Source organism: Lepisma saccharinum, chromosome 16 (assembly GCF_977018435.1).
Source record: "Lepisma saccharinum chromosome 16, izLepSacc3.1, whole genome shotgun sequence".
NCBI classification, from domain to species: domain Eukaryota; kingdom Metazoa; phylum Arthropoda; class Insecta; order Zygentoma; family Lepismatidae; genus Lepisma; species Lepisma saccharinum.
In genome coordinates this window covers 32,029,640-32,055,771 of record NC_139244.1, presented here as the reverse complement: position 1 = coordinate 32,055,771, position 26,132 = coordinate 32,029,640, and the positions used below count along the sequence as shown (strand labels likewise).

At 36.5% G+C, this 26,132-nt stretch overlaps 1 protein-coding gene across 1 annotated transcript; it reads left to right on the top strand.

Moving 5' to 3' along the window:
• The first annotated feature begins 659 nt into the window (after positions 1 to 659).
• GlcT (ceramide glucosyltransferase) lies at positions 660 to 24,878 on the top strand. Its single transcript, XM_083137937.1, has 2 exons — positions 660 to 795; positions 18,147 to 24,878. Exon 2 carries the CDS (start codon positions 18,328 to 18,330, stop codon positions 19,525 to 19,527), a length of 1,200 nt encoding a protein of 399 aa, XP_082994063.1. The 5' UTR covers positions 660 to 795; positions 18,147 to 18,327; the 3' UTR covers positions 19,528 to 24,878.
• Positions 24,879 to 26,132: the final 1,254 nt, after the last annotated feature.

The following is a 26,132-nucleotide window of genomic DNA, read 5'->3' as shown; positions in this document are numbered from 1 at the left end:
CAATTCGATGTCATTTTAAAATTATATCTGACCCTACGTTGTTAGCAGCTCTGAAGAAAAGAGAGCGAGAGAGGAGAGGGAGAGAGAGAGCGATGGGGTGGAAGCAAGCAACACACAATATCCTTTGTGTGTGTGTGTATTTTCAACATTTTCCTTAGTAAAGGACATCTGAAGTCAAAGCTAATTGCTAATCTTTTTGTTACATAAAAATAAACTCTCCACCCGGAAAGTTTTGGTGAGGAATATTTTTCTTTAAGGATAAGATCGTTTGGTAGGGAAATATCCCCCTCGACTCCCCCTCTTCGAAGGTGGGATTTTGCACCTTGGTTGTGTGGAAAAGTCAGTTTTCATCCAAAATTCGTTCGTAATGTTATTTTTTCTCTCAAACGGATGCTATTCTCACTAATATACTTAAACTGAGTTATCATTCGAAGGAACAGCAACACGGCGCTTTGAGGGCGATCGTGGACAGTTGTATGAATCATGCTATATTTCGTCACTGATAACATGTCTGTTTCCGGCAGACATTTGCTCAGTATACTTATTTGATGCCGGTACATAATGTGAGTATTTCTGTTCGTTAGATGCATCCTCCGTATGCATGAAACTGATGTGGAAGTTGAGAATTGAGCCTCAATCATATAATTTAGGATAATGGAAGCAAAATTAGCAGAATACAGAGCGCGTAGAAGAAAAATGGAAGGAATGAAGAAGGCGAAAGAAACAGTGTACAATATTCTAACCTTGAAGTTCAGCGGTAGCCGAGGAGAAGTAACGTCGAACCCAGTGGAAAATGTTAGTATCTATATTATTATTTAGCAATTATTGAATTTAATTATAATTCTCTACAGTTTTTTATTGTTTTTTATGGTGGTTTAAAATGCAGTAATTGTAAGATTAAATATTGCAAAATGAATTTACTCTGTAACGCGAGAGAGAAATTTCGAAGACTTTTTCTAGATTCATAAATTCAAGGTTTACTTGTTACATCTTCTGAATCTACAATATTACGGTAATATCTTCCTGATTATGTCTGGTTTCACAATAGCGTAGCACATGCAGATATACACACGTTCATTATTCAGGGAAATTTCCTAATGTATTCTAGGAAAATGCCTTGGGTTAGGAGACTGTGTTTTAAAGATTGAAACTTGATCTCAAGGACGACTGTACCAGATTTTTTTTTATTTTAATGAAGGTTAAGCAACACTTCCCGGACATAGAGGACTTTGTTCGACGAGACATACGGGACATTGTACTGGACTTACAGGGAGATGGTCTGCTGCCCCACGAACCATTGGCGCTAGCCCCACGAACCATTGGCGCGTGGATAGGTTAGTAGGGCCACGCAAAGGTTTCAATAGTGAAAAAGATAGCCCCACGAACCATTGGCGCGTGGATAGGTTAGTAGGGCCACGCAAAGGTTTCAATAGTGAAAAAGATAGCCCCACGAACCATTGGCGTGTGGATAGGTTAGTAGGGCCACGCAAAGGTTTCAATAGTGAAAAAGATAGCCCCACGAACCACTGGCGCTAGCCCCACGAACCACTGGCGCTAGCCCCACGAACCATTGGCGCTAGCCCCCGCGAACCATTGGCACGTGGATAGGTTAGTAGGGCCACGCAAAAGTTTCAATAGTTAAAAAGATAGCCCCACGAACCATTGGCGCTAGCCCCACGAACCATTGGTGCTAGCCCCACAAACCATTGGAGCTAGCCCCACGAACCATTGGCTAACGTTATACGTTATCTTGTGGAACATCGTGCACATTTCTTTTCGGCAACTGTAGGCCGTTTTCTGAATGACTTGTGGGCTGGGATAATTTGCGACTTCTTATTTTTATCATGGAACGACGGGGTAGGGCAATATTCTGTGGAAAAGGACAAAAAAGACGACTTATTGCATACGACTGACTGCACTTAACGACTTTTAGTTTCAACTTCCACCTGCAATGCCTGGCCTTGGGGAAAAGAGGTAAGTTAACTTCTCAGCTTTACTTTCAGCATTAAATTTGGCTAATTTTTGTTTCTTCATGAGTCAATGCGACAAAAGTGAGAAATAGTGTTCGGGGCAGGTGACACCGGCTAATTTTTAATGCCTTGGTAAATGTGCGATAACGCCCGGAAACCTTTCACTCGTAGCCCCAAAAACCATCCACGGATAGCCCCACAAACCATTCACACAAGGTTAGGTTAGGCCTGTTAGGTTAGGTTCCATTAGCACTCAATTCACCCCTAAATTCATCGAAAAAAGAAAGCGCGGCGAACATAGTTAAAAATACGTCCGAACTATTGCAAACGACAAAATCGCCACTTCAAACGGCTGTAGAGTCGTAAATACTTCTTTCCGCGCTCCAATGTTTTTTTATTCAGAAATAGGATCACATAACCTTCATAATGAAAGAAAAAAAAATTCAAAATTCGAGGGTGTAGAATAGGGTACCCGACCCACCAAATACACGTAGTGGTTTTAAAGTAACTTTTTCTATGGCTAGACATATTCCATGAATGATTTCAGATGAACGAAAATCCAGTTTTTAAGCAATTTCCTTTTACGTTCATAGTTGTTTCATTTAATCGTATATTTTGTAATAGGCTAAATATAAAATGTAAATTACATGTGACAATGTGCACATGATCATCTTTGTGGGAAGGGCTCATTGCTAGAGCTTGAATAGGCCCAAGTTCCTTTTGTTATATATGCAAAATCAACTTTCCACTTGCTGACTAATGTAGACGGTACCAGTTTGATATAGCCAAAACACATTTCACTCGTCCATTTCATCACTTTTTACATTCGTACTTACCTATTATATATTGCGAAACATTATTTAAGGTGGGACTTTGCTTTTTTCACTGAAATAATTGCAATTTTTCACATTACGAGTATTTATTGTTCGTTGCTTTTTCGCTTCCGTTACACACAATATGGCGAGCAAATCTTGGTACTACTTTACTATACCGGAGACACCTATCAATGATTTATTTCACAATTTTTTACATTGCTAACATACTCTTCTGCATTGCGGAACATTTCTTTAGGTGAAATAATGAATTTATAACGAAAATAATGTATATTTCTTACTTAACGAGTACTTACTGTTGTTCCTTATTTCCCACAAACCATCCACGGGTAACAACAAAAACTATTGACGTTAGCCCAAAAATTCATGATAGCCCCACGAACCATCACTGGGACGAGGTATGCCTACTAGGTTAGGTTAGGCCTGTTAGGTTAGGTTCCATTAGCACTCCTTTCGTTCAATTTAGCATATACGGACAACATCATGGCGGCAGCAGCAATAGCGCATTGGAAATAGATTTTCATAGAAAACCACATGCATTCGCATTAAAATGGATCAAAACTACATTCCCGAACATCAACAACACTACAGAAAATGATTTGCGTAAGTACTTTCTCCTGTAAATTTGAAGAAATCCGTCTCCGGTATAGTAAAGTGTTACCCAAATCTTGACTAGTTTTGTCTGTGGGTATGCAGCGTTTCAAACCATCTTAACCAAAAAATTCCTACTTTCGTGTTACAGATTTTGTATTTTTTTCTGGGTTCCAAAACCCCACGAACCATGCATGGATAGCCTCATGAACCATACACGCATAGCCCCACAAACCATTTGATTAGCCCCACAAATCTTTCACGACAAGGTTAGGTTAGGCAAACATAGTTAAAATTGTCATGTTGTGGGAAACAATGGTGTCGTTGGAAACACTGAGTGGGAGTTATGTCATCGAATGCACGGAACATTTGATTCACGTAGTCTAAGGTAATGGAGGCAAGAGCTTTTGTGCATCGCAGACACATTAATGTCGAAAAATACATGTTTTACCGGTCGAATAAATTGAACGAAGGGAGAAAACACTTCCATGACCTTTCAAAAGTCTACAGAAACTCAGTTCTGTAAGTACCTTCTCCTGTAAAATTGAAGAAATGTGTTTTGCCTATATCAAACTGTTACCATTAGTTTGACTTACCAGAAATATCAATTTGTATTTATCTCATTCTTCTCTAATTTGATGAAATTTTGCAATCTGACTGATACCATGGTATATTGAATCACGTTCCCGTGACTCCTGGGTTCATATGTCAACTGGTTGTCAGGTTAATATGCTATTTCAATGCTAGGTAAAATTAAAGTATCCCCGAAACGCATTTCTTCAAATTTACAGGAGAAATTACTTACCGAATGCAGTTTCTTTAGAATTGTGGAAGTTTGGGAAGTGTTTCCTCGCATCGGTCATTCAATTTTGCCAGAAAATCATCTATTTTTCGATATAAATGTGTGACCGATGCATGAAAGCTCTTGCATCTATTTACTTCCTATTTACTTCCAGGTGGATGTAGTCTGTGTGTGATGACGTCATCCCAGTCAATCCCGGTCAGTGTTTCCAAACGCATGTTTTTGTAACTGAAGAAGGGACGTTTCCGCAAATGGTTTGTGGGGCTGTGTGTCACTGGTTCGTGGGGCTGTGTGTCACTGGTTTCGTGGGGGTCTATGCGAGAATGGTGTGTGGGGCTATGCATATTTTTTTCGAAACCAATTCTTAACTATTGTAAGCTATACGTGACCCTACCTAACCTAAACTTGCCGGAAATGGCTCATGGGGCTATGTATGAATGGTTTGTGGGGCTACGAGAAATTATTATCCATATTATAGATCTCCAGTTTTTAGTTTATTTTTATCTTTATTTGTTTGAGTTGTGGCAGCTGGCACGAATTTAGCCGGACAAAATAAATACTAAAATTTAAAATCCTGTAATTTTTGGTAGAGTGGGGTGGAAACACTGCATGCCAACTAAGGTAGTGAAACTGTGACTGCCATTTAGCATGTTACTGAAGGGAAAAAGAAACTAACAAAACTTACTTCATACGTCGAAAATATAGATTTCCGTAAAAAAAATGAAGTGCCACCTTCAAGAATCCTTAAGAATGGAGAATACGTAAGTAACAATGTGAAAAAGAAGAAAAAGGAATTTCAGGCGTTTCGGGGATACTTAACATTTAATCAATGCTATTTCAGTGATATGGATGTGTTACTTATTAAGTCATGTTAAGAACTGTTTAATTTGTGTCTAGTTGCCATACATCTGTTTTTGTCAGCAATATGCATGCATGCAAGTTGACATTTCACCCGGAGATTTCAATATCTTCCTTTTTCGAAACTTATGTTTTAAGTAAACGAGAAGAGAGTTTCCTCTCTCACTCCAATTTCTTTTGCATTTCCATATTGCTACACTTCATTCCCACGAGTTAAGGTTTCCACAATGTTCTGCTGTTCTCATCACGAATGGTCTTCTTCAATTTCATCGAGTGTCAACTGAACTTCATCAGAAGTTTTGGGTAATTTAGGATGTACTTTCAACCGAGCATAATTGATGTTGTTCCTGACGAGCTTCCGGTCCTACCCCACAGATTCTTGTCTGCTGCTGTTCACTGGGACAGAAACAATTGGGGGTGGATTTTAGTTCGCATATTTTCCAGGGGTCATTTAGTTACGACAGTTCCCTGAGATATGGACATTTTTTTGCTTGTTTTACGATGGTGGCTTATGTTGCCGAGTACAAAGAATATTAATTATTATTTTTGTCAGCCTCAGTTAAACCTGTTACTTAGTGTTAGCATTGATCAGTTTTTAGCAGGTTTGGTAAGATTGCCTTTGTATTTCTGCATCTTATTTTTCTTTTCTACACATGTATTCAGTATTATTTCATATACAAAAAGAAGTAAGAAATTGAGTCAGATCAACTGCCGCTTAGTTTTTATTCATTAAAATTTTGATTTTTCAGCAAAAAAAAAAATACATTTAATCAATTTTTACACATGGTCTGGCTATCAAAGTTTTATCATTAGTAAACTTCACAAGTGTGAAAGTACTAGCTCACTATAGACTGACTACATCTTGGTTAAGGGGCATACCATTCATTTTGATGAATTTGCCTAATTTGAGGACTGGTAAATTAGTTGCTGGATTCTGAGCACTGTAAGTCATAATTAGTGCTCATTGCTACTGAAAAGTGCACAGAAACTTTTAATTTGGAGGCATCTGCATTCTAGCCTTTCTTGTGCTCACCCACCACCAGATTATATGTGACCAGGGGTGGACAAAACTAAAAATAATTCAGCGCCAGCACCTTTTGCTCAAGAGCATACCTTTTTGTTTTTAAATATGGGCCAAGAAATCCATGAATTCAACTTCAAGCTACCCAATTTTAAATGTGATCTTAAAACATTAAATGTATTTATTAATATAAGATTTGCTTAAATCTAATTAATTCTTACACCAGAGTGGCCTTCCTAAAGAAGACTCTACCGGTAACAGCATTAATAACTATGCAATATATTCTAATACATGGCCGACTCTACCATATCACTGCAGATTTTAAAATTCAGCTAACAACAGTGAAAAAAAATAATGCCATGTTTATTATTCTGATTTAATTAATTAAATTCACAATTATTAAAAAAAATGGTAACAGTATGGTATAGTGAAAACACATTTCACTCGTTTATTTCATAATTATTTACATTTGTATTTACCTGTTATGTATAGCGGAACATTTTTGAGCGTGGGATTTTGCTTTTTACACTGAAAAGAAGCGTAATTTTTCACATTACAAGTATTTATTGTTCGTTGCTAATTCACATTCGTTACACACAATATGGGGAACGAGTTTACAATACCGGACCACTCTCCAATTTCTATGAAATTTCGCCAACTCACTAATTGTGAACTCCTAATCACGAATCTGCATGTAATAATTGGCGGTCAAGTATGGAAATCGAGAAAAAAATGAAATAAACAATGTTTTCTTAACGTAACGTAACCCTACCATAAGAATAATAGCTCCACGGAAGACGCCATTTTCCCAACCTTTAAGAAATCAACAGGCAAGGTATAGTTCTCTTAGCTAAAATATTAATTTTTCTTTGTATTTATGCTAATGGAACCTAACCTAACAGGCCTAACCTAACCTCGTAGACATTCCTCGTCTGTCGTCTACAAGATTGTTGTGCGTAAAGGAAGACCATTAGCTAATTAATTGCGAAAGAAAGATGGTTCCGAATTGCTGTGTATGGACAATCACCGTGGTAAATCGCAAGGTTATTTTACAAGTTGTACACATAAATGTACAATTATAACAAGTGACCACCAAATATGAACTACAGATAAGTCATCAGGACACCGAAACTAGTAAGTAGGCGAAATTTTATAGAAATTGGAGAGTGGTCCGGTATTGTAAACTCATGCCCAATATGGCAGGCAAATCTTGACGTTGTCTATCGTCAGCTGATATGCAGTGTTTCCAAACTTATTAACCGAAAAATGCAGCACAAACCCCTACGAAACTTGCATTTTGCTCCTCTCCCAACCCCCCCCCCCCAAAAGAAACTTGAGTCTGCCAGGAGAAAAAGAGAGAACTTCACAGAAGGGTTTTAAGCGAAAATTGATCCACAAACCATTCACGAAAGGTTAGATTAGGTTCAGTTAGGTTAGGCAAACAGAAAATTAAATTGGGAAAAAAAATTCACAATGCAACCTTCACTTACTAACCGAAAAATGCCGCACAAACTATTCACAGAAGGTTTTTAAGCGAAAATTGATCCACAAACCATTCATGGAAGGTTAGGTTAGGCAAACAGAAAATTAAATTGGGGAAAAAAAAAATCGCAATGCAACCTTCACACGTCATCTTGTAAAACTACCGCGTGGTTGCTACACTAACAGGGGGTTACATAATCAAACACACAGAACATTTGATTCGCGTAGTCGATGGTAATGGTGGCAAAAGCTATCGTGCATACATTTATGTCGAAAAATACATGACTTACCGGCCAAATAAGTTGAACGAAGGGGGAAAACACTTCCTCGAGCTTCCAAAAGTCTACAGAAACTCAGCCGTAAGTAGTTTCTCCTGTACATTTAAAGAAATGTGTTTTCACTATACCATACTGTTATCAAAAAAATAAATAATATACTAGTTATTTTAAAAAAAAGGTACTACTGTGGTGTATATGGCTTGACATAGCTCCGACAAGTGTTTGTTTCCTGTCTAGGGACAACTCAGCATTTAGTAAAGGTGTCTGTTCCCAGACTTCCTCCTACAGAATACTGATAATGGAATATATTGTGAGGTAGAGGAGAGGAAAATGCTGTTTTTTAGATACACTAGCGAGAGTCACATGAGACTTGATTGAAGACGTGTGTGTAAGAGCCCTAGGCAAGACATCACAGGTCATGTACACCAAAACAGGTATGTGTTTCCATGAGCCATGCATGTAAAGTGCAATAAACCAGTTAAAAGGGTTTCCGTCTGGTGTTCTATGGATGATGTTAATTAAGATGGTCAGAGGCTTTCCTAATTATCATCATACAACACACTGGCTGCTACATTAATCAATCATGCTAATTCTAAAGAGAGAATTTCATCAATCATTTTCATATTGTCTATATAAACACATTACAGCCATTTTTTCAATCAAACAATCTGGATACTGAAGGTTACAGTTTCAAAATTAGACCCTTTGGCTGATTTTCCAACAAAATGGATTGGCCAGTGGAATTTGTGTTTAAACAATTTAATTGTGTTCTTTCACTTAGATAAAATTTTGAAAAGCAATATTAATGTGTTCAAATTGCTGAAATGTATTTTTTTTGTTGTGAAATAATTAACATTTTATGCAAAAATTATTTAAACTGGGGCATACTGACCGCCAGTCATAACTTCTTAGCGCTAGGGCATTTGCGACCTCAACATTTTGATTATTTCACACCACCCACTCCTATTTCAAATGTTTTCAAGCAGTGATGTTTAAACTTTTGCTTTTTATTATGTATCTCCACACAATTAGCCGTATTACACCGTTACAAGCTTGCTGGCACCATAATGCAGGTTTTGGATACCCATTTAAAAATCATCCAAAAATTGTACTTTTTGTACAGTTCCTTAGTGGGGCACCAGTATGTGTTTTCATACAGTGATGTTGAAACAGGTACATTTTGTTGTTGCAACAATATTATCCTGTTACAAAATCATTTTGACATGAGTAGCATAAAATGAAGTTTTGTTGTTATTAATCTTTGTAACAAACTTTTTTGCATCCAAAGAAATTGTGATAGTTTATGAATTTTATTTACTTTGAAAATAATAGCCTGTGCTGTGAACCCAAGCATCCTTAGTTCAAATTCTGGTTGAGGTACACACATGTAATTGTGTTTATTCCTCCATCTCTTTCATCAATTCACCATTCATCACTATTATCTGTCGACCTTCTAAATTATAAATGCGACATAATATATTCTAAAATACAAACGCACGACGTGTTCGTAAAATATGAATTGCACTATTGCAGACTGATCATTGTAAAAAAATAAGTTAAAAGTTCTTGAAATGTGACTTTCGGATATGTTTTGAAATTATAATATATATATATATATATATATAGCTATATATAAAATATATTTTCAGTACTTTGTTGAAAAAATCATAGGCTATGTCAAAATTTAGTAATATTGATGCTACATGTGTATTACTCTTATTGTATGCTTTTTCAACAGAATTTTTGTTATTAGGTTTTATTTTTAATATTCTAAAAATCTACACCATAGGAAAATGACCCCTCTGTTTCTGACCATCCATTTCATGAAAAAAAAAAAAAAATCCATCATGTATGTGTATTGGGGGGAGGAACTATATTTGTAGTTACATGTGTTAAAGTGGCCATCTAAGTTCTCCAGTTCGAGTGAACAATAAGGGTGAGGGAGATGAACGAAAATGACCATCTAAAATAACAATGAACAATGGCTTTGACTTTTCAACAAAAACTGCACTCTTCATGAAAGTGGATCATTATACCCCAGCTAATATTTCAGTACACTAGGTTTGGTACTGAAAAACAGAACAGTCAATGAAAATAATGATTCTTGTCAGTGATGCCCGTAGAGAGTAATATCCATAGCATGTGCTTCACGCATGAAGGCACACAAACGTTGTCTCATGTAATTACAAATGTAACTATTGGCGGGGATTGGGAAATGAGCCATCTCTGCTGGGTGGATTCATTTTCAATAGAAATTTGTCATTTGACACCTAGGCCTACATAAATAATTTTGTACATACAAATAGATCCACTTGGACCCCTGTAGAGTAGAAAGAAATTATTCATATTCATAAATGCTTTAACAGATATCAGAACTCTATGGTAAAATGGAAAAACACCTCGTTATTTATTGTAATGTTGATTCAAATCAATAATCGGCCTAGATGGCCGATTGTGTTGAGTTCGATGGTTGTCACCCTCCAGCGGGCGAACCTCATGAAGGCGCAAACCTCTCCCTCCGAAGACTTGCGAGGGTGACACTGAGCCATGTGTGTGAGGTCCTAAAAAGCTACACATAGCATTTTTTAAGCTTTATTTAGTGGTAGACGGGAGAATATGTGAATGTATATTGGCCTTTGTTTCTTTACTTTTCATATTTGTTTTTTAATCATCATTTTGATAAGGTTTAATTCTTAATCATATCCTAGTGGAAATGTCCATTCTGTAGTCGAATGATAGGGAAAGTTCTACGAATAGTGATAATGAACAAAGCTGATGTTGTGATATGCCAATGTAGCTGTGTGTATCTTTAGCTTGCATGCATAATTGATGGTCGTGAAAGTTTTTTTTTGTGTACTTGTTTTTATAGCACTATTAGCAATAGATGTTTCAGGACAACAACAGGTTATCAGAATTTTTCATTGTTACTGAATACAGTCACATTGGTATCGGCTCAGTCCTATTTACCATATTAGTGGTATTGCAATTATTTTTAAGTGTCGTTTGTAGATATTGCCTTCCTAAAACTAAGCATGAAGAATTTGAATGTAATGTTTTTTTAAATGTTCACATGTCTTTGTTGGTTTTTATATTTGGTATGTTTGTCCAAGAATATTTGTGATTTAGCATTAACATCCAAATATTTTTATTTTATTTTTGCTTTGCACACATATATACGAGGGCTATTCGGAAATCAACCTCTGAGAGGCATGATATAAAACAGAAAATAAGAAAAACCCATATTTGTTATACAGAAAACTTGCACACACACACCTGAACTATTTTTCAACATAATTGCCACCTGATTTTCAGACATTTGTCATAGCATTGCACCATCTTCTGGATACCACCGTCGAAGGAGGTTGCTACCAGGGAACTCAGCCACTCCCAAACACCTCCATCAGCTCCTCATTGCTCTCAAATCGCAATACTTTTGACAGTCACAATCTTATAGATGATGGTTCACACAGTTTCAGGATATTGTTGAGACAGTTCCGATATTGTGAAGCGGTGGCGCTCGAGAACCACGTTATCCACTCGTTTGACGAAGTCTTCCATCACAACAGACTGCCTTTCTTGTCCACCTTCATCATGCACATCAGTTTGTCCTCCTTGAAATTTCCAGCACCATTTCCTCAAACAACCTTCACTAATGACCTTCTCTCTATATGCAAGCACCCATTGTGCAATGGGTTTCGCCTGCATTTTGCACCTTCCTCCTGCAATAAGCAAATTACACCACAAACCTCACTATTGACCGGAGCTCTTTCTATGTGCTATCGTTCTCCACTCACTACACTACACACCAAGCACTGAACCACTTGGCATGGCATGAGTCAACAAGTGTCAGCTTATGGCTGCAGTAAGCCATGTGCTCATACCAGCCAACAATAGGTTGAATTCGGAATAGCATGCGTACATATGCTTTTAGCATGAGATGTGAATGATCAAAATGATTCACATGAGTGGTAAAAATTACTCTACATCATTATTTGGATTTATATTTGTAAAAACTTCAGTTGGGAATGTTGCTTATGAGTTATTCCACATCAAAATCCACTTTTTTAATTTTTTAAAAAAACATGCTATTTCATTAAAGCTGACTGATTAAATTTGGCAATCTTATTGATACCATAGTGAAATGTAAAAGCAAAATCTTAGGTTGATATATATATGCCTTGAAGTTTCAGACCCTTGAAGTTGTAAAAGTTTCCCCCCAAATGATCACATGACATTGGGACTCATCTTATTGAGCTAGAGATAATGGAAATATCTAAATTTAAAGTTCTTTGTGTTGACCTGTATATGATATGCAACATGGTAGAGTTTGTAATTTTTTTTTTAAAAAAAAAAATCCTTTTGAACCCTTACACAATGGAGCGTGTTTGCCGGTGAACAAGAGAACTATAGATGTGTTTTCAGCAAGAAATTTAAACTTCCACATGCTTTTAAATAAAATTTTATATCTCTGGAACTAAGAGCACTAGAGTTACAAGTTATACCTCATTTTGTTCAGTACACATTGGACTATAAGCGTGTAGTAAAGAGAACAAATTTTCCATAATCAGTTTGAAGGAAAGAAAAAAATCACAAAATTTGAAATTCATCGAACCCCCATGCAGGCAACGACTGGATATGAAGGTAGAAAATGGTATTGCCAGAAAAATGCGCACTTATTGTTTTTTATTGGTAAAAGTTTCGTAATTTTCAGAACATTGCCCTCCCCTCCACCAAATATGGGAAGAATAAAATTAAACTTTATACAAATTGCTAATTACATACCTCAAGACACATGCAGAACTCAAAATATGTATCTCCGACCATTATCAGAGTCGCAGTATGACCTAAACGTCACATACTATCTTCTTATAGCTGTTTTTTGAAAATGAAATTAAAAAAATCACTAATTTGTTATAGTGTTTTAATTGGCCCTGAGAGTTTTATCTGGGTTCATGGTTTGGTCCTTGGTTATTTTTTGGAGGGTTTTGCTAAAAATTGCAGCATTGTTGGATTTGGTGTGGAATAATCCTCATGTTCTTTGCTATGCTTTCTCATTATTTTCTTAATGACTGCTTCAGCTTCCTAGACTTTTGTGTGCTTGTTTGTTTATATTTTAAATGTTTATGTAATTATCATAGTATTTTTCCATGCGTGGTGCAAAACAACATATTGCTTTGATATTTTTGCCCTTGTTTTATTAGCTTTATCATCATATTACACAGTAAGGGCCAAACTAACTTCATTACGTTTCGTTTCTTGTATACCTACATGTCGAATTGATCCATCCATAATGGGTCTTTTCAGTGCGAAATTTTTCCAACACTGGTGCAACCCATTTGTATTCTTAGAGAATTTTGTTTCTCATTTGGTTGTCCTATGCTTAACATCGGAGCATGCTGTTGTGTACTATTCAAACTGTTTTCACCAAAGTGAAGATTCTCTTGCATAAATATGTTGTGTAAACCTTTTAGATAATGTAGCATGTCATAAGTTTATTAAAAAATGACATTTTTGTGAGGCTAAGAATTAATATGGCAGGTTAGCTCGAACGGGCGAAATTGTGTATGTTTATGCACAAAGAGCACTAGCTGTCATTAGGGTCATTCCCAGCTGTCATACAGACAATGCAAGAAATCTGATTCTACACTACATTTTGTTATTTACTAGTTGTGAGTATGTAATTCAACGGCACATATCAAAATTGGAGAAACACCCCAAATAATCTGGAAAAATGTATATTAAGTATCACATGTGAATGATATTTATTATTATACACTATGCCCAGTGAATGATATTTTTTATTATACACTATGCCCAGTGAATGATATTTTTTATTATACACTATGCCCCCTCCAGTAATTTTACCGTATGTGTGCTTTTTTTTGGTATTAAGCAGACATTTTGTCTTTGTACTTTTCTCACTTTTTCTACAACACTTTCAAAATTATAATACCTGTAAGTAAGAACATCCTATAGAGGTTGTGAGATGTGAAACTGATATTTTTTTAATTAACTATTCTTCTTGATAAATTTATACAGGGTATACACAAATGAATGGTGCGGTTATAAATGTCAATAAAAATGTTATGTTTCAACTTGCGTGGTTGCTGCAAACACTGTTAGAGGCAGAAACTTCCCAGTTTTTGATATGTGAGATAAAATTACAATCCTTCAATTTGGGCTCCCCTGGGCACACAACTAACATCAACGTGGTAATCAAACTTGTTCCAGACCCGGTGTAACATGTCCACTGTAATGTCCTGCACTGCATGCATTATTCGATCACGAAGTTGCTGGATGGAAGTTGGTTGTGCATAAACCCTGTCTTTAATAAACTTCCATCCAGCAACTTCGTGATCGGATAATGCATGCAGTGCAGGACATTACAGTGGACATGTTACACCGGGTCTGGAACGAGTTTGATTACCGTGTTGATGCGGGTTGTGTGACCAGGGGAGCCCACATTGAAGGATTGTAATTTTAACTCGCATATCAAAAACTGGGACAGTTTCTGCCTCGAACAGTGTTTGCTGCAACCACGTATGTTGAAAAATATTTTTTTTATTGATATTTATAGCCACACCATTCATTTGTGTATACCCTGTATATAAAACAGGTGATCATTTTTACTAACCATGTTGAAAAATGTCATGTCTTGCAAAAGAAAATAGAAAAATAATTAATTACAGTTGTTTGTAATTATTATGTATTATTATTCAACACACCAACTCTCAACAATAAAGCACTTTAAATTGTGAAAATTTCAAGTAAGAAAAATACTATGCAATATTTAGTGTGCTTTCTTAGTCTCAGTATGATTTCAGTTTAACAATAATCTTAAAATATTAGTTTTAAAGCACTGATTATCCATATATAACTTGCATTACGCAACCGTGAAAACTTCACACACACTGCCAGCTCTTTTAATTGTTTTATTTAAGCAACAATACGATGAAGATTGATTATTATTTATGTGTTTTGATACATAAAGGGTTCCTCCAATTTTTTTTATGTTGTCCTAGCATTGTGATCAATTGGGGAGATACTTGAAAAGAAGTAGTATTGTGCTTTGGTCTAGATAGCCAGAAAACATTGGCAAATGGATTCTTCTCCTCACCTGGTCCCTGGTCCTTAAAGTGCTGTTACATTACCTTTTTTTTTGGGGGGGGGGGGTGGGGGAGAGAGAGAGAAATAGATAGATACGGGGTTTGTCAAATAAGTATCGGGATTGATTTTGTCCGACCAATGGGAAGGGGTGGAAGGTGGTCTCTGTGGGTAGGATCGGTGTTGCGGGATGTCACGTGAGCTAGGAGACCCAGTTCAGTTGCCTCCGAGCCTTTGGAGTGTGTAGGTCGTGCCTGAAGTGAAAGTGTGTTTGGTGCTCGGGTTGAGAGTCACGATGCAGCGAACCATCGAGCAGCGTTGTGCCATCAAATTTTGCATTAAACTGAACAAACCTGCTACGGAGACTTTTGATATGATCCGTGAGGCTTACAAGGACGAATCCATGTCCAGAACTCGTGTTTTTGAGTGGCATAAAAAATTCAAAGATGGGCGGGAAGACATCGATTCGAAAGACTGAAAATGTGGCCAAAGTGCAAGAACTTCTGAACAGGGATCGTCTTTTAAGTGTTAGTTTAATAGCACAGGAGTTAAATTTACTGAAATCCACTGTGCATTCAATTGTGATCGATGATGATTAGGGTCCGCCGCATCCAAAGGGAGGTTGCAGATTCCTGGCTGCTGCATCACAACAATGTGCCCAGTCACACGTCGCTAATTGTGAGGGAGGCACTGGCCAAACATTGTGCACAATACCCTACACTCCAGATATGGCTCCCCCAACTTCATTTTGTTCCCTCTGATCAAAAGGAGCCTGAAAGGACATCGTTTCGGGACGATCGAGGCAGTCGAAGCGGCTTTGACAGGGTGCCTGAGCAACCTTGCGGTTGCCAACTTCCAGAGGGCGTATGAAGAGTGGAAAAAGTGCTGGCAGCAGTGTATTGATGCAGGAGGGTCATATTTTGAAGAATATTAACACTAATTCAATGAATTTCTTGTTATGACTTCAGTCCCGATACTTATTGGACAAACCCTGTATAACATACATTAACTTAGAAAGAAAAATTGAATTTCATCCAGCCGAGATTCCATTCTTAACCCACTGTGAGCTATTTGGATATAAGATTCCAGATAATTGAATATAAGTTTGTGATAGTAATAGGCTAAAGTATAAGTTTTGGGTAGGCTATGCAATACTTCTTAGTTATAAGAGAGGCTTTCTTTTTTTTTCTTCTTGAAATTTGAATTCTTTAACTCTGACGAATTCCAACGAGGATGGTGGCAGTGGCTACCGAAATTAATAGAAAATAATGTAAAACAGCTTCGCAGAAAACGTGAGTACCTTAATTATCAATTACCACGTCTCTCATTTCCATAGTATGAAATCTGACTTAGAAGTTCTTCTACCGCCTTCTTTAGAAATCATTGATGTGTGTACCATTTATTGTCTCCATCCATGATTGTAGCATTTTTTGCAATACTTATCCTTTAGCGGACGGAGCCTTGTGCACCTCGAAAGCATCTGTGGCCGGGACTTTCAAGCGTTCTCTTTTCCAATGTGCTGCAAAGCAAAAAATAAAATAAAAAAATAGCACTAGAACTAATTGCCGTAGAAAGATGAAATTGGTTTTGTTTTCGTTCTTAAAAACAGGGCTTTATACGGAGGTAAAATTTATACATTGTGCTTCCCATTGTTAAAGGAACAATCGGGAGAAGAAAATTGAATTTTTGAAAAATAATTATTGCCTGTTTCTCCGCCCCACAATAAACCGAAGTGAATGATTTATTGATTGAGTAGGTGTTTTAAGTCTACTTTATGCACAATAAGGCTAATCGGGACTGGTCCTTCAGTTTAAAGTGGGATCCAAACCACTATGTGCCTCCACCAGGTATCGAACCCAGGACCCCTCGATTACAAGGAGACGACTCAACCACTATGCCGTCGGGGAGGCAACACCGAAGTGAATGAAAAAAATGTATGTAGCAGTTGTACATTCCCTACAACTATGCAAGTTTCATTGAAAACAAACTGATAATTCTTGGCTGAAAAATAATAACAATGTATGAGAGTGGCAGTGTTGCTAGCTTATGGAACAATGTCCAGAATTTCACTTTTAAAGTCAGCCCTAGGAATGCTGGATGGACCAAATTTGGAGAGAAGCACGAAAAATGGCTACTCTCTAAGGATATGCGATGCTCATTCCCAAATGTTAAAAAATAAACTGAACAGCATTCGGATTGCGTAATTTCCTAAAATTTTGAACTTTTTGCATTTATCCCCGTTTAACCCCTGGATCCTTAATTGTCTAAGTTTGCTTAAAGTATTCCTCTTTACTCATTATTACATGTACAATTTGAAGTTTTCAAAATATGCATGGGCTGAGTAGTTATAGTCCTTTATCTTCAATTTATCCCATAGTTACGAAAGGGAAACAAAGGACTTTTCCAAATGGAGTTTGTTAATAATAGTAACAATGAACATACCCTTAATTGTCGAACATTGTTTAAAGTGTTGATTTTTACTCATTATTTCACGTAACATTTAATTTTTTGAAAGAAATGCAGTGGTTTAGGTGTTAGTCTTTTTTATAAATATATCCCATAATATTATGGGAGTAACAAAGGACTTTCTCAATCTCCGCTTGTTAATAATAGTAACAATAAATATATTGTTTTGTAATTCAAGTATGTCATACCTTCATATGTATATTAATGAATACAAAGACAGAACTTAAATATCATGTGTAGTTTTCAATAAATGATGCGTTAATTGCTGCCTGGCGGTGCTGGTACATGTCTGTAACAGCTGGCCTAAGCTGAATACCAGCAGAGGTACACATGTGTACCAGTCAGCTACTAATGATTAATGCTTAGTTCAATACAGGTGAACATGCTATGTAATTTCGAAAATTATTAAATACCATTTCTTGGGTATGCTTGTCATATTTGCTGTTGTTGTTTTTCATTAATTTTAAGCCTGGAATTCTTCCTCGTTTTCAGTTGATAGCTACTTATCTTTTTGTCTGTGGGAGATATTCTGTCTAGTTCTTTTCTCCAAATTAGCCAATTTTCCCCCATTTTTCCAAATACTTTTTCTCACATGCATGAACCTACAACAGAATTTAAATGAAAATCTAAGATTTTTGTTGTAAAGATTTACTGTAGTTTAATTAACATAATATAGCATGTATGAATGATTTATTTTTGTGAATTGCAGTATTTGCCTACAATGCCCTTTTCTTGCTTTAGGGAATTTGCATCATGGATGATCTTTGGGCAGTGTCTTGGTCCAGTACGAAGCCATGCATCGTGAGGAACAGTTCTCTTCTTCCACTGTCTGTGTTATGAGGGCATTTCTTCTGGCAAGAAACAGCAACATGGTATGACAGCTATTGAATGGTGGTGTATCTTTATGTGATGATGAAGAAAGATGATGGAGCTGGTTACGTATACATTTCTCTCCATGGCCACCGCCATCCTTATTTTTTGGTCTGGTTTCTGGGTGGTTCATTTGATGGCAATCTTCTGGGCTAAATATAAACTGCATAAGAAGACAAACCAGACTACTCCTTGTGAAATCCCTCAACCAAGTGTGTCGATATTGAAACCGTTAATGGGAGTTGATGACAATTTATTCAGCAATTTGGAAACTTTTTTCACAATGGATTATCATACTTACGAACTCCTTTTTTGTGTAGAGGACGAGAGTGATTCTGCCGTGATGCTAGTCAGAAGATTGATGGATAAGTATCCAAAAGTGGAGGCTCAACTGTTCCTCGGTGGTGCAAACGTCGGAGTGAACCCTAAGATAAACAATATGCATCAGGGCTACCTGGCAGCTAAGTATGATCTGATTCTCATATCTGATAGCGGTATAAGAATGAAGGAGGATACTTTATCGGACATGGTTAGCCATTTGACGGATAAAGTAGGACTTGTACACCAAATGCCTTTCACTTGTGATAGAGAAGGTTTTGCTGCAACCATGGAAAAGATCTATTTTGGTACCATGCAAGCACGTATTTATCTTGGTGCAGACATGGTTCGCGTTAACTGCCATACTGGAATGTCGACGTTGTTTCGGAAGTCCATCATTGACGAAGCAGGTGGACTCGAAGTGTTTGGTTGCTACATAGCCGAAGACTTTTTCCTTGCAAAAGCGATCGCAGATCGAGGGTGGCGCTTGTCCATTAGTAGCCAGCCTGCATGGCAAAATTCAGGATTGTGTGATGTTTCTAGTTTTCAAGCTAGACTTACTAGGTGGACCAAACTTCGAATAGCCATGGTGCCTCATACGATCATTCTGGAACCTCTCACGGGATGCATGGTCAACGGAGCGTGTGCTGCGTGGGCCGTGTCCTTTCTGTTCAGGTGGGATCCCCTCGTCTTCTATTTGGTTCATGTTTTAATGTGGTTCCTTCTGGACTGGATGCTGCTTCATATTATACAGAATGGGTCGGTACCATTTAATAAATTTGATTTTGTGGTCGGGTGGCTGTTCAGTGAAATCAGTGGACCATATTTATTTCTTAATGCCTTATGGGACCCTGTCATTCGGTGGAGATCGAGGACATTCAAGCTGAAATGGGGAGGTGTTGCGGAGGAGTTAAAGCCAAAGGTGAAAGTGTGATTTCGAAGAGCTTAGCTCAAGTTTGTTTTGCTAGTCATAGTGCTGCTGTGAATTAGCCACTTACTTTAATCTGATTTCATGTGATGCAGCTACTTAGTGATATTTGGGTAAGTAGTCACTGGGACTATTCTGAGAAATGACTGGGATGAATAGTTGCCAAACATAATTATGTATGTATGTGCGTATATACAATATGCATGATGGTCATACTATATAGTAATGAAATAGTGTAGTTTCTATCATGTTAATACACAAAATGGGATCAATTATTTTGGTTCTCTTGTATTTCACAGCTAGTTTTTTTTTTTTTTTAGCATGTAGGTAATTGCCAATTATGGGTGTTCAAGTTACCACTATTTCACTGGAAAGAGAAATGGGAAAGAAAAGATGTGTATATATGTAGTGTGAATATTAGAGAATAATGTCCTGATATTCAGCCGACGATATGACAGAAACAATCAGTAATTTGTTAGGCATTAGACCATTGGAATCCACACTGCTCATTCTTACATTGTAGACATCAGCGTACATATGGTCTGTTAATTCTCTTTGTATCCTTTATCCTTTGTATGTCTTCTGTGTGTCTCGCATGAAATGTATCATATGCAATTTCATTAGAAGTTATTTACTTGATTTCAGTTGGCAGACATTGATTTTGTCAATAGATGTTTGTGATAAGATGAGGTCTCAAAAAATATGTATGATACAGATATATTATTACTTTCCTTTTTTGGAGTCTGTACTACAGAATGTGATTTTTCCCAGTGTTTTTTTCCAATATGTCAAAACATTGTATTTAACCTCATTCTTTATTTTGATCTGTCTATGAGATTTTTATTATGTTTATAAGGATTGGATTGGATTGCTTTCCATTCCAGTTACCTAACATTTGTTGAAATTGCAATTGTTTTATTGCAGCCTTGTAAATGTATTTGCTCTTCCATTCGTTTTGTAGACTGTAATCAGCTATATATATACATTTTGGAGCGGTTCCATACTTAAGCAGCTGTTTAAAAGTAAATTTGTGCAGTTTTTCAAACACTTCCTTCAAAGTGCAGCAATATACATGCCAAGAATTAAGACATACAGAAGAAATTAATATGGTTTAATTCTGATTGAATGCCTGGACAGTTGCAGTGTTAATGTGTAGTTCTGTTTTGACCTAAAAAAGTACTAAAATATTTACAAGAATGTGCTGAATAAAGGAATGTATTAAATATTTCAAGTTTCCAATTTTTGCAGCTTTAATAGTGAGTACAGTCATTGTATGTATTCATTTTGATATCATTATGTTCATCAAATGAAACAAGGTGTAATTTTATGTGTTTGTACATTTACTTGGTGTTACTGACGGTTAGTCAACTGCTTGAAATAATTTTATAATGCACTATTTTTTTTCTTACTGCAATTTTGGCACATTATTCAAACATTTTCTCCCAACTTTTGTTTATTAAATTCAAAATTCAGTGGAACCCCGATTTTGCATTACCGGATTTTACGTTCACACATTCAGTCTTGATGGTCCCAACATAACAAAATGTTACATAATTTCCTCGATTTTACATTTTCCTGAAGCTTTTTCAGTTTTGTTACCTTAAAAACGTCAAATTGAGGTTTCACTGTAATTATACAGAGTGACACAAGTCAAGAATGCTTGTGTATCAGAAATTTAGTTTCATTAGGAAATAACATCTAATGGTACTATGTTAAGTACATACTCTGTACTTTGGTACTACACACAAGTCTTAAAGAGAGTAACAAGCATGCTGTATAATATAGGGTGACCCCAAAAGAAAAAGGTAACTGAAAGTACCCTCTCTCATATTTCTCCATACAGAATGTATTCCAGTTGACCTGGCATTGATTGTTCATAATTTTTTGCATCTTATACTTTTAACTGACCAAGATGCATTTTTATATTTGTGTATCAATTCTGATTTGCAAGAACTTAATTGATATGGTAGCTTACCGTGTGCATGCTATAATGGGTCTGCCTGTGAAAGGATTGTGGTAATATGTGCATTACAAAATAGCAGCTCAATAAATAAATGCAACCAATATATATCAACCAGTTATTACTTGTTTTTAGTATTTTCCAAGTATGGCAGTCTTGAAGTATTTACTGTAGCAGCTATGATAAATCTTTATTTGAAACCATGTTCTTTTGTGTGTATTCCAACAGGATGTTTTGAACAGAGCCCAAGAAAAATTGTTCTCTGAACAATGTACTCTGCAATAATGCAAGCTGTTATTTTATATATACACACACTATGTACTTTTCCTGTCATTCTTTAATACTTTATGTACCGATAAAACTTATTCTTTGTGATGGTAAATTTGTTCTTATCAAGTTCGTAACCTGTTATGAAACCATCTTCATGTATCAAGTGAAGTAATCAAAACTAGGGCTGAGCCGATACCAGTGGTATTTGTATTGGAAATTTTGCAACGTCATTGTGGTGGATAGAGTGTGATTTCAAGGGAAATTGTGAATATTTTAACCCTGTGTTAGGTGCATCAATTTCTGTAACATACAAGGCATGTACTGAAAGTAATGAGGCAAGTGATATTACTCAAAGTCAGAAACCACTATTTTTATTCTACCTATGGTAATATATAATTTGGACCTTGTTAATTTTCCACAACATCCAGATCGGTCAGCACATTTGCACTGCCGTAATGGCAGCTGTAAAATGCCACTCTTGTAGAAGTCCTTTTTGGCACCACGTAACCACTGGCGAACCTCATCCTTCACCTCGACACCCATCTTGAACAAATTTTGTGATAACCATGTCACTTTGGATAAGCTTGTCAATTTGGCCCGTGTTGCTGCACGTGGAAGCTGCTTTCGGTCTGCCACTGCATTTGTGTTACCATCACCCACCTTTTCCCTGCACTGTAACCCATGCAGCCATCTCCATAGAAGTTCTGTAAAATGCTGATGAATTTCAGCAGCTCCAAATGGTTTCACTAACAAGCAATTCCACAACTGCACATTGTTGAAATGAACTGTCTGTGGATGCCATTTTTCTCCTACCAACAACACTGACAGTTAAAGTGTGCATGCGCCAGCATGTCGCTCATGCAGTGGATGACAGATGCTTGTTGTTTCAACGAAATGGTCAAGGCCTGAGAGTAATCGAACAAGGCTCACGACTTTCAGTACATATCCCTCAACCCTTTTCTTTAAGGTATGAAATAACTGTGAATTCTACTGTGTGTCCGTGCCCAATGTTCTTTCTTTGTCTTTCTTATAAGGTCAGCTGCGACTTCTGTGACATAATATGAAGTTAACGTCAGTTGCATGCTTGGGGAGACAGTTGTCCCTCATGTGCCTAAGTACGTAACAACTGATACAGTGTCATGTTCACTTTCGGTCACGTGATCACTTTCAAAGGTACTCACTTAGGCTCATCGAATGGTTATATTCCAATATTTTACAAGCCTTTCTCCTGTAGGAACCAACATATTTTAACCTACATCTTTTCGCATGTACTACTACAACAGCATGTCTTACCAGTCAAGAAAAAGTAAAAAAAATCAACAAGTAGGTCAAGAAATGAAGTAAAATAAACTAAATCAATCAGCCATGGTGATAGCAAAAATTCTTGACCACAAATATAATTTCTTCACTTCTTGACCTACTTGTTGATTTTTTTTTACTTTTTCTTGACTGGTAAGGCATGCTGTTGTAGTAGTACATGCCAAATGCAGTTCAGGATGTATTCATAGATAATGCAAGTCTAATTATCTTGTTATATACAACAGCTTCAGTTTTAATCTTAACTGGCCTTTTCGTATGAGTTTTTCATTAAATAAATATTTATTTTCTTAATTGCTAATTTCTAACTTTACTTAAGAAAGGCTTGTATAAATAAATTTAAGAAAAACGAAAGAAAGATCAAGAAAAAGTGATGAAAAATCAAGAATTTTGGATTTGTTATTTTGGTAGACATCCTGTACAACTTTTTAACTTCCTACGGATACATGTTTTTAAACTCCTCCACCTCCACATGTAAGTACATGTGTTCTTCTTGTACCTGACAATGCTTGAAGTGGGGGGAGGGATGCAGCGAGAGAATATCCTCCCAAAATTTTCATAAAGCATTTCCCCAGCTAGAATTTCAAGTGCTGATATCGGATGAAGCCAAATGGCGTTGGAATATAACCATTTGACAAGTGAAACTGAGGTTTTTTTTTATTAATGGAAGGGCTCAGGGGTAAAACATAAGTGGCATTTTGGTCATTATTGAGTTTATTAAGCAGAAAGGTTATTAGAAGCTATACTGTAGATAAATTGTTTTTATGGTGTGTTTACCAATTCCAGAAGCATTCAATGAGTCCAATGCAAATTGTATGACATGACAATTACGTGCGAAAATTGAAGGATGGCTAGTTTTACTTTGCAACTCAATAATGACCAAAATGTCACTTACCGTGATTTACCCTCCATGGCTTTCAATTATTATGATGTTGGCACATGGTGTAAGCCAAGCTTTAATGAAAATTATTCTAAACTAATTTGAATGTTACAATTTTCAAATATACATAAAGAGTATTGGCAGTGCTATTGCTATCAATTTGAAGTGGTATTTACTCAACGAGTAACAATACTAAGGTGGAAAAGGTGGTAATTTATAAATCTAAAATTGAGTGCACAGTTTGAAACATTTTCCCAGAATATCAGGTTCTCAAAGTATTTGTTTCGCATGAGAAAGCTGTCAGGTCAAGATTGAATTGAATTTTGTGTAAGGAACTGAGCTTTAGTAGAGCTGCGTACTTGTGCATGCAATGTATTGATGTATGTTCTATGCAGTTATAAACATTGAATCAATCTGAATTAGCTATTAGAATAGCTGACTAACACTCAAAGGATTAATATCAACTTTCTGAAACATTAGTGAAAGTTTGAGACTCAACCAGGAACAGAGCCTTGATTTTGGGCATTTGATGCCAGTGCTTTAGCACTGAGATACCAACTCAACCATTGGCTTTACCCTAAATTTCACTACTTAGATCTCCATTCTGGGTATTCTCTAACATTGTTGCCTGTTGAGCCTCAAAATTTTCACAAAACCTTAAGTTACGTTCCAGTGAACATCCATTTGTTATGGTTGATGAACAAATGTGTTTCAATGAAGCTTTCTTTTCTGTATTAAACCCTCACAAAATACCTAAACTGTATGTACAGAGAGGTATGAATATAAGTGTACATCGGTTTACTGTTTTACAAGTAGCAGTGAAAAATGCTTGAGCAAAATGCACTCTCTAATGAAAACCAAGTTAGAACCATAGTAATTCCATGTGGCATCAATATCTTTTGTAACATTAAGAAAAATAAAATCACATGAGCATTGTTTTTTTTAAATTTTTGTTTTATTGTAGTGGTTACATTTCAAAGGAATAATTAGTTTTCTTCTATATGCATTTTTAGAACACAAGTTCGTAATTTTATTCAGAAACAAAACAACTTATCTTCCTATTCTGACCTTTCTTTATGTGATTCTTGGTCTGCTTAAGTGACAGGTTAACATAGGAATGTAAATATTGTCAGAAGCCTTAAGATTTTTGCAGAGGTTGTACATCACTTAGAATTAATTTGAAATTTGAAAATAGAATCTAGGATCTTCCTGATGGCATAGTGGTTACCTTGTGATTAAGGGGGGCCCTATGTTCTATCCCCAGTGCAGACAATTGTTCAGCAGTGTGAATCCCACTTTGAACTGTAGGACAAGTTCCTATTAGCCTATCAGAGCATAAAGTGGAAATAAGACTGAAAATAGATACAATATATCCAAAGTTGCTATGAATAATAGATACAATATATCCAAAGTTGCTATGAATAGTTTGAATAACAAACAGGAATCCATATTCATTACAATTCTCTTTAGTTACTTTTTTAAATGTAAAATTTCAAGATAATTTGCTTTCAAGTTGCTCCCACCAGGGTTCGAGCCCAGGAATGCTAGCACAAACTACAAGAGTGAGTACTGATTACCGTTCTTGCTACATGGGAACGGTTGTTAAATATGTAATATGTTGTTTATTCTGATATCCATGTGTTTTTGTGTGCAGGTTCTAAAACATCTTGGTTTTGTTAAATAATATCCTTTGTTCAACAATACAAAATACATTTCTGCTTTTGGTAAAGATAAATGAAATGAGGTTGGACAATGGAACTGAACACCTGGGAAAAATACGTGTACCAGGTGATTAGAACTACAGTTCTCCTTACTCCAAGCTTTCTTGAACCCATTTGAAGCATTAGTTTGCAGTGAAACGTGGTATACAGGCTTTGCAGACCATGGGACGGCAGGACAAACAAACAAAAAAACAAAATGCAAATTTTCAACACTAGCTGGAAATGTGGCACTGAAATAATGACAACCAGAAGTTAGACATGCAAACTTTTTCAGTTGATATCACTACAACAGTCTTCAATATGAATGCTGTCATCATGAATGACCCTTTGGAAGCGTAAAACAGTGTGATCAATGACCACGCGAAGCATTTCTGGGGAATAGTAGTTGACATGTGTAATGCTAGTTTTCAACTGTGGTGGAGTCCGTACTTGTTCTTGATAACACAATCTTTCAGGAAGCCCT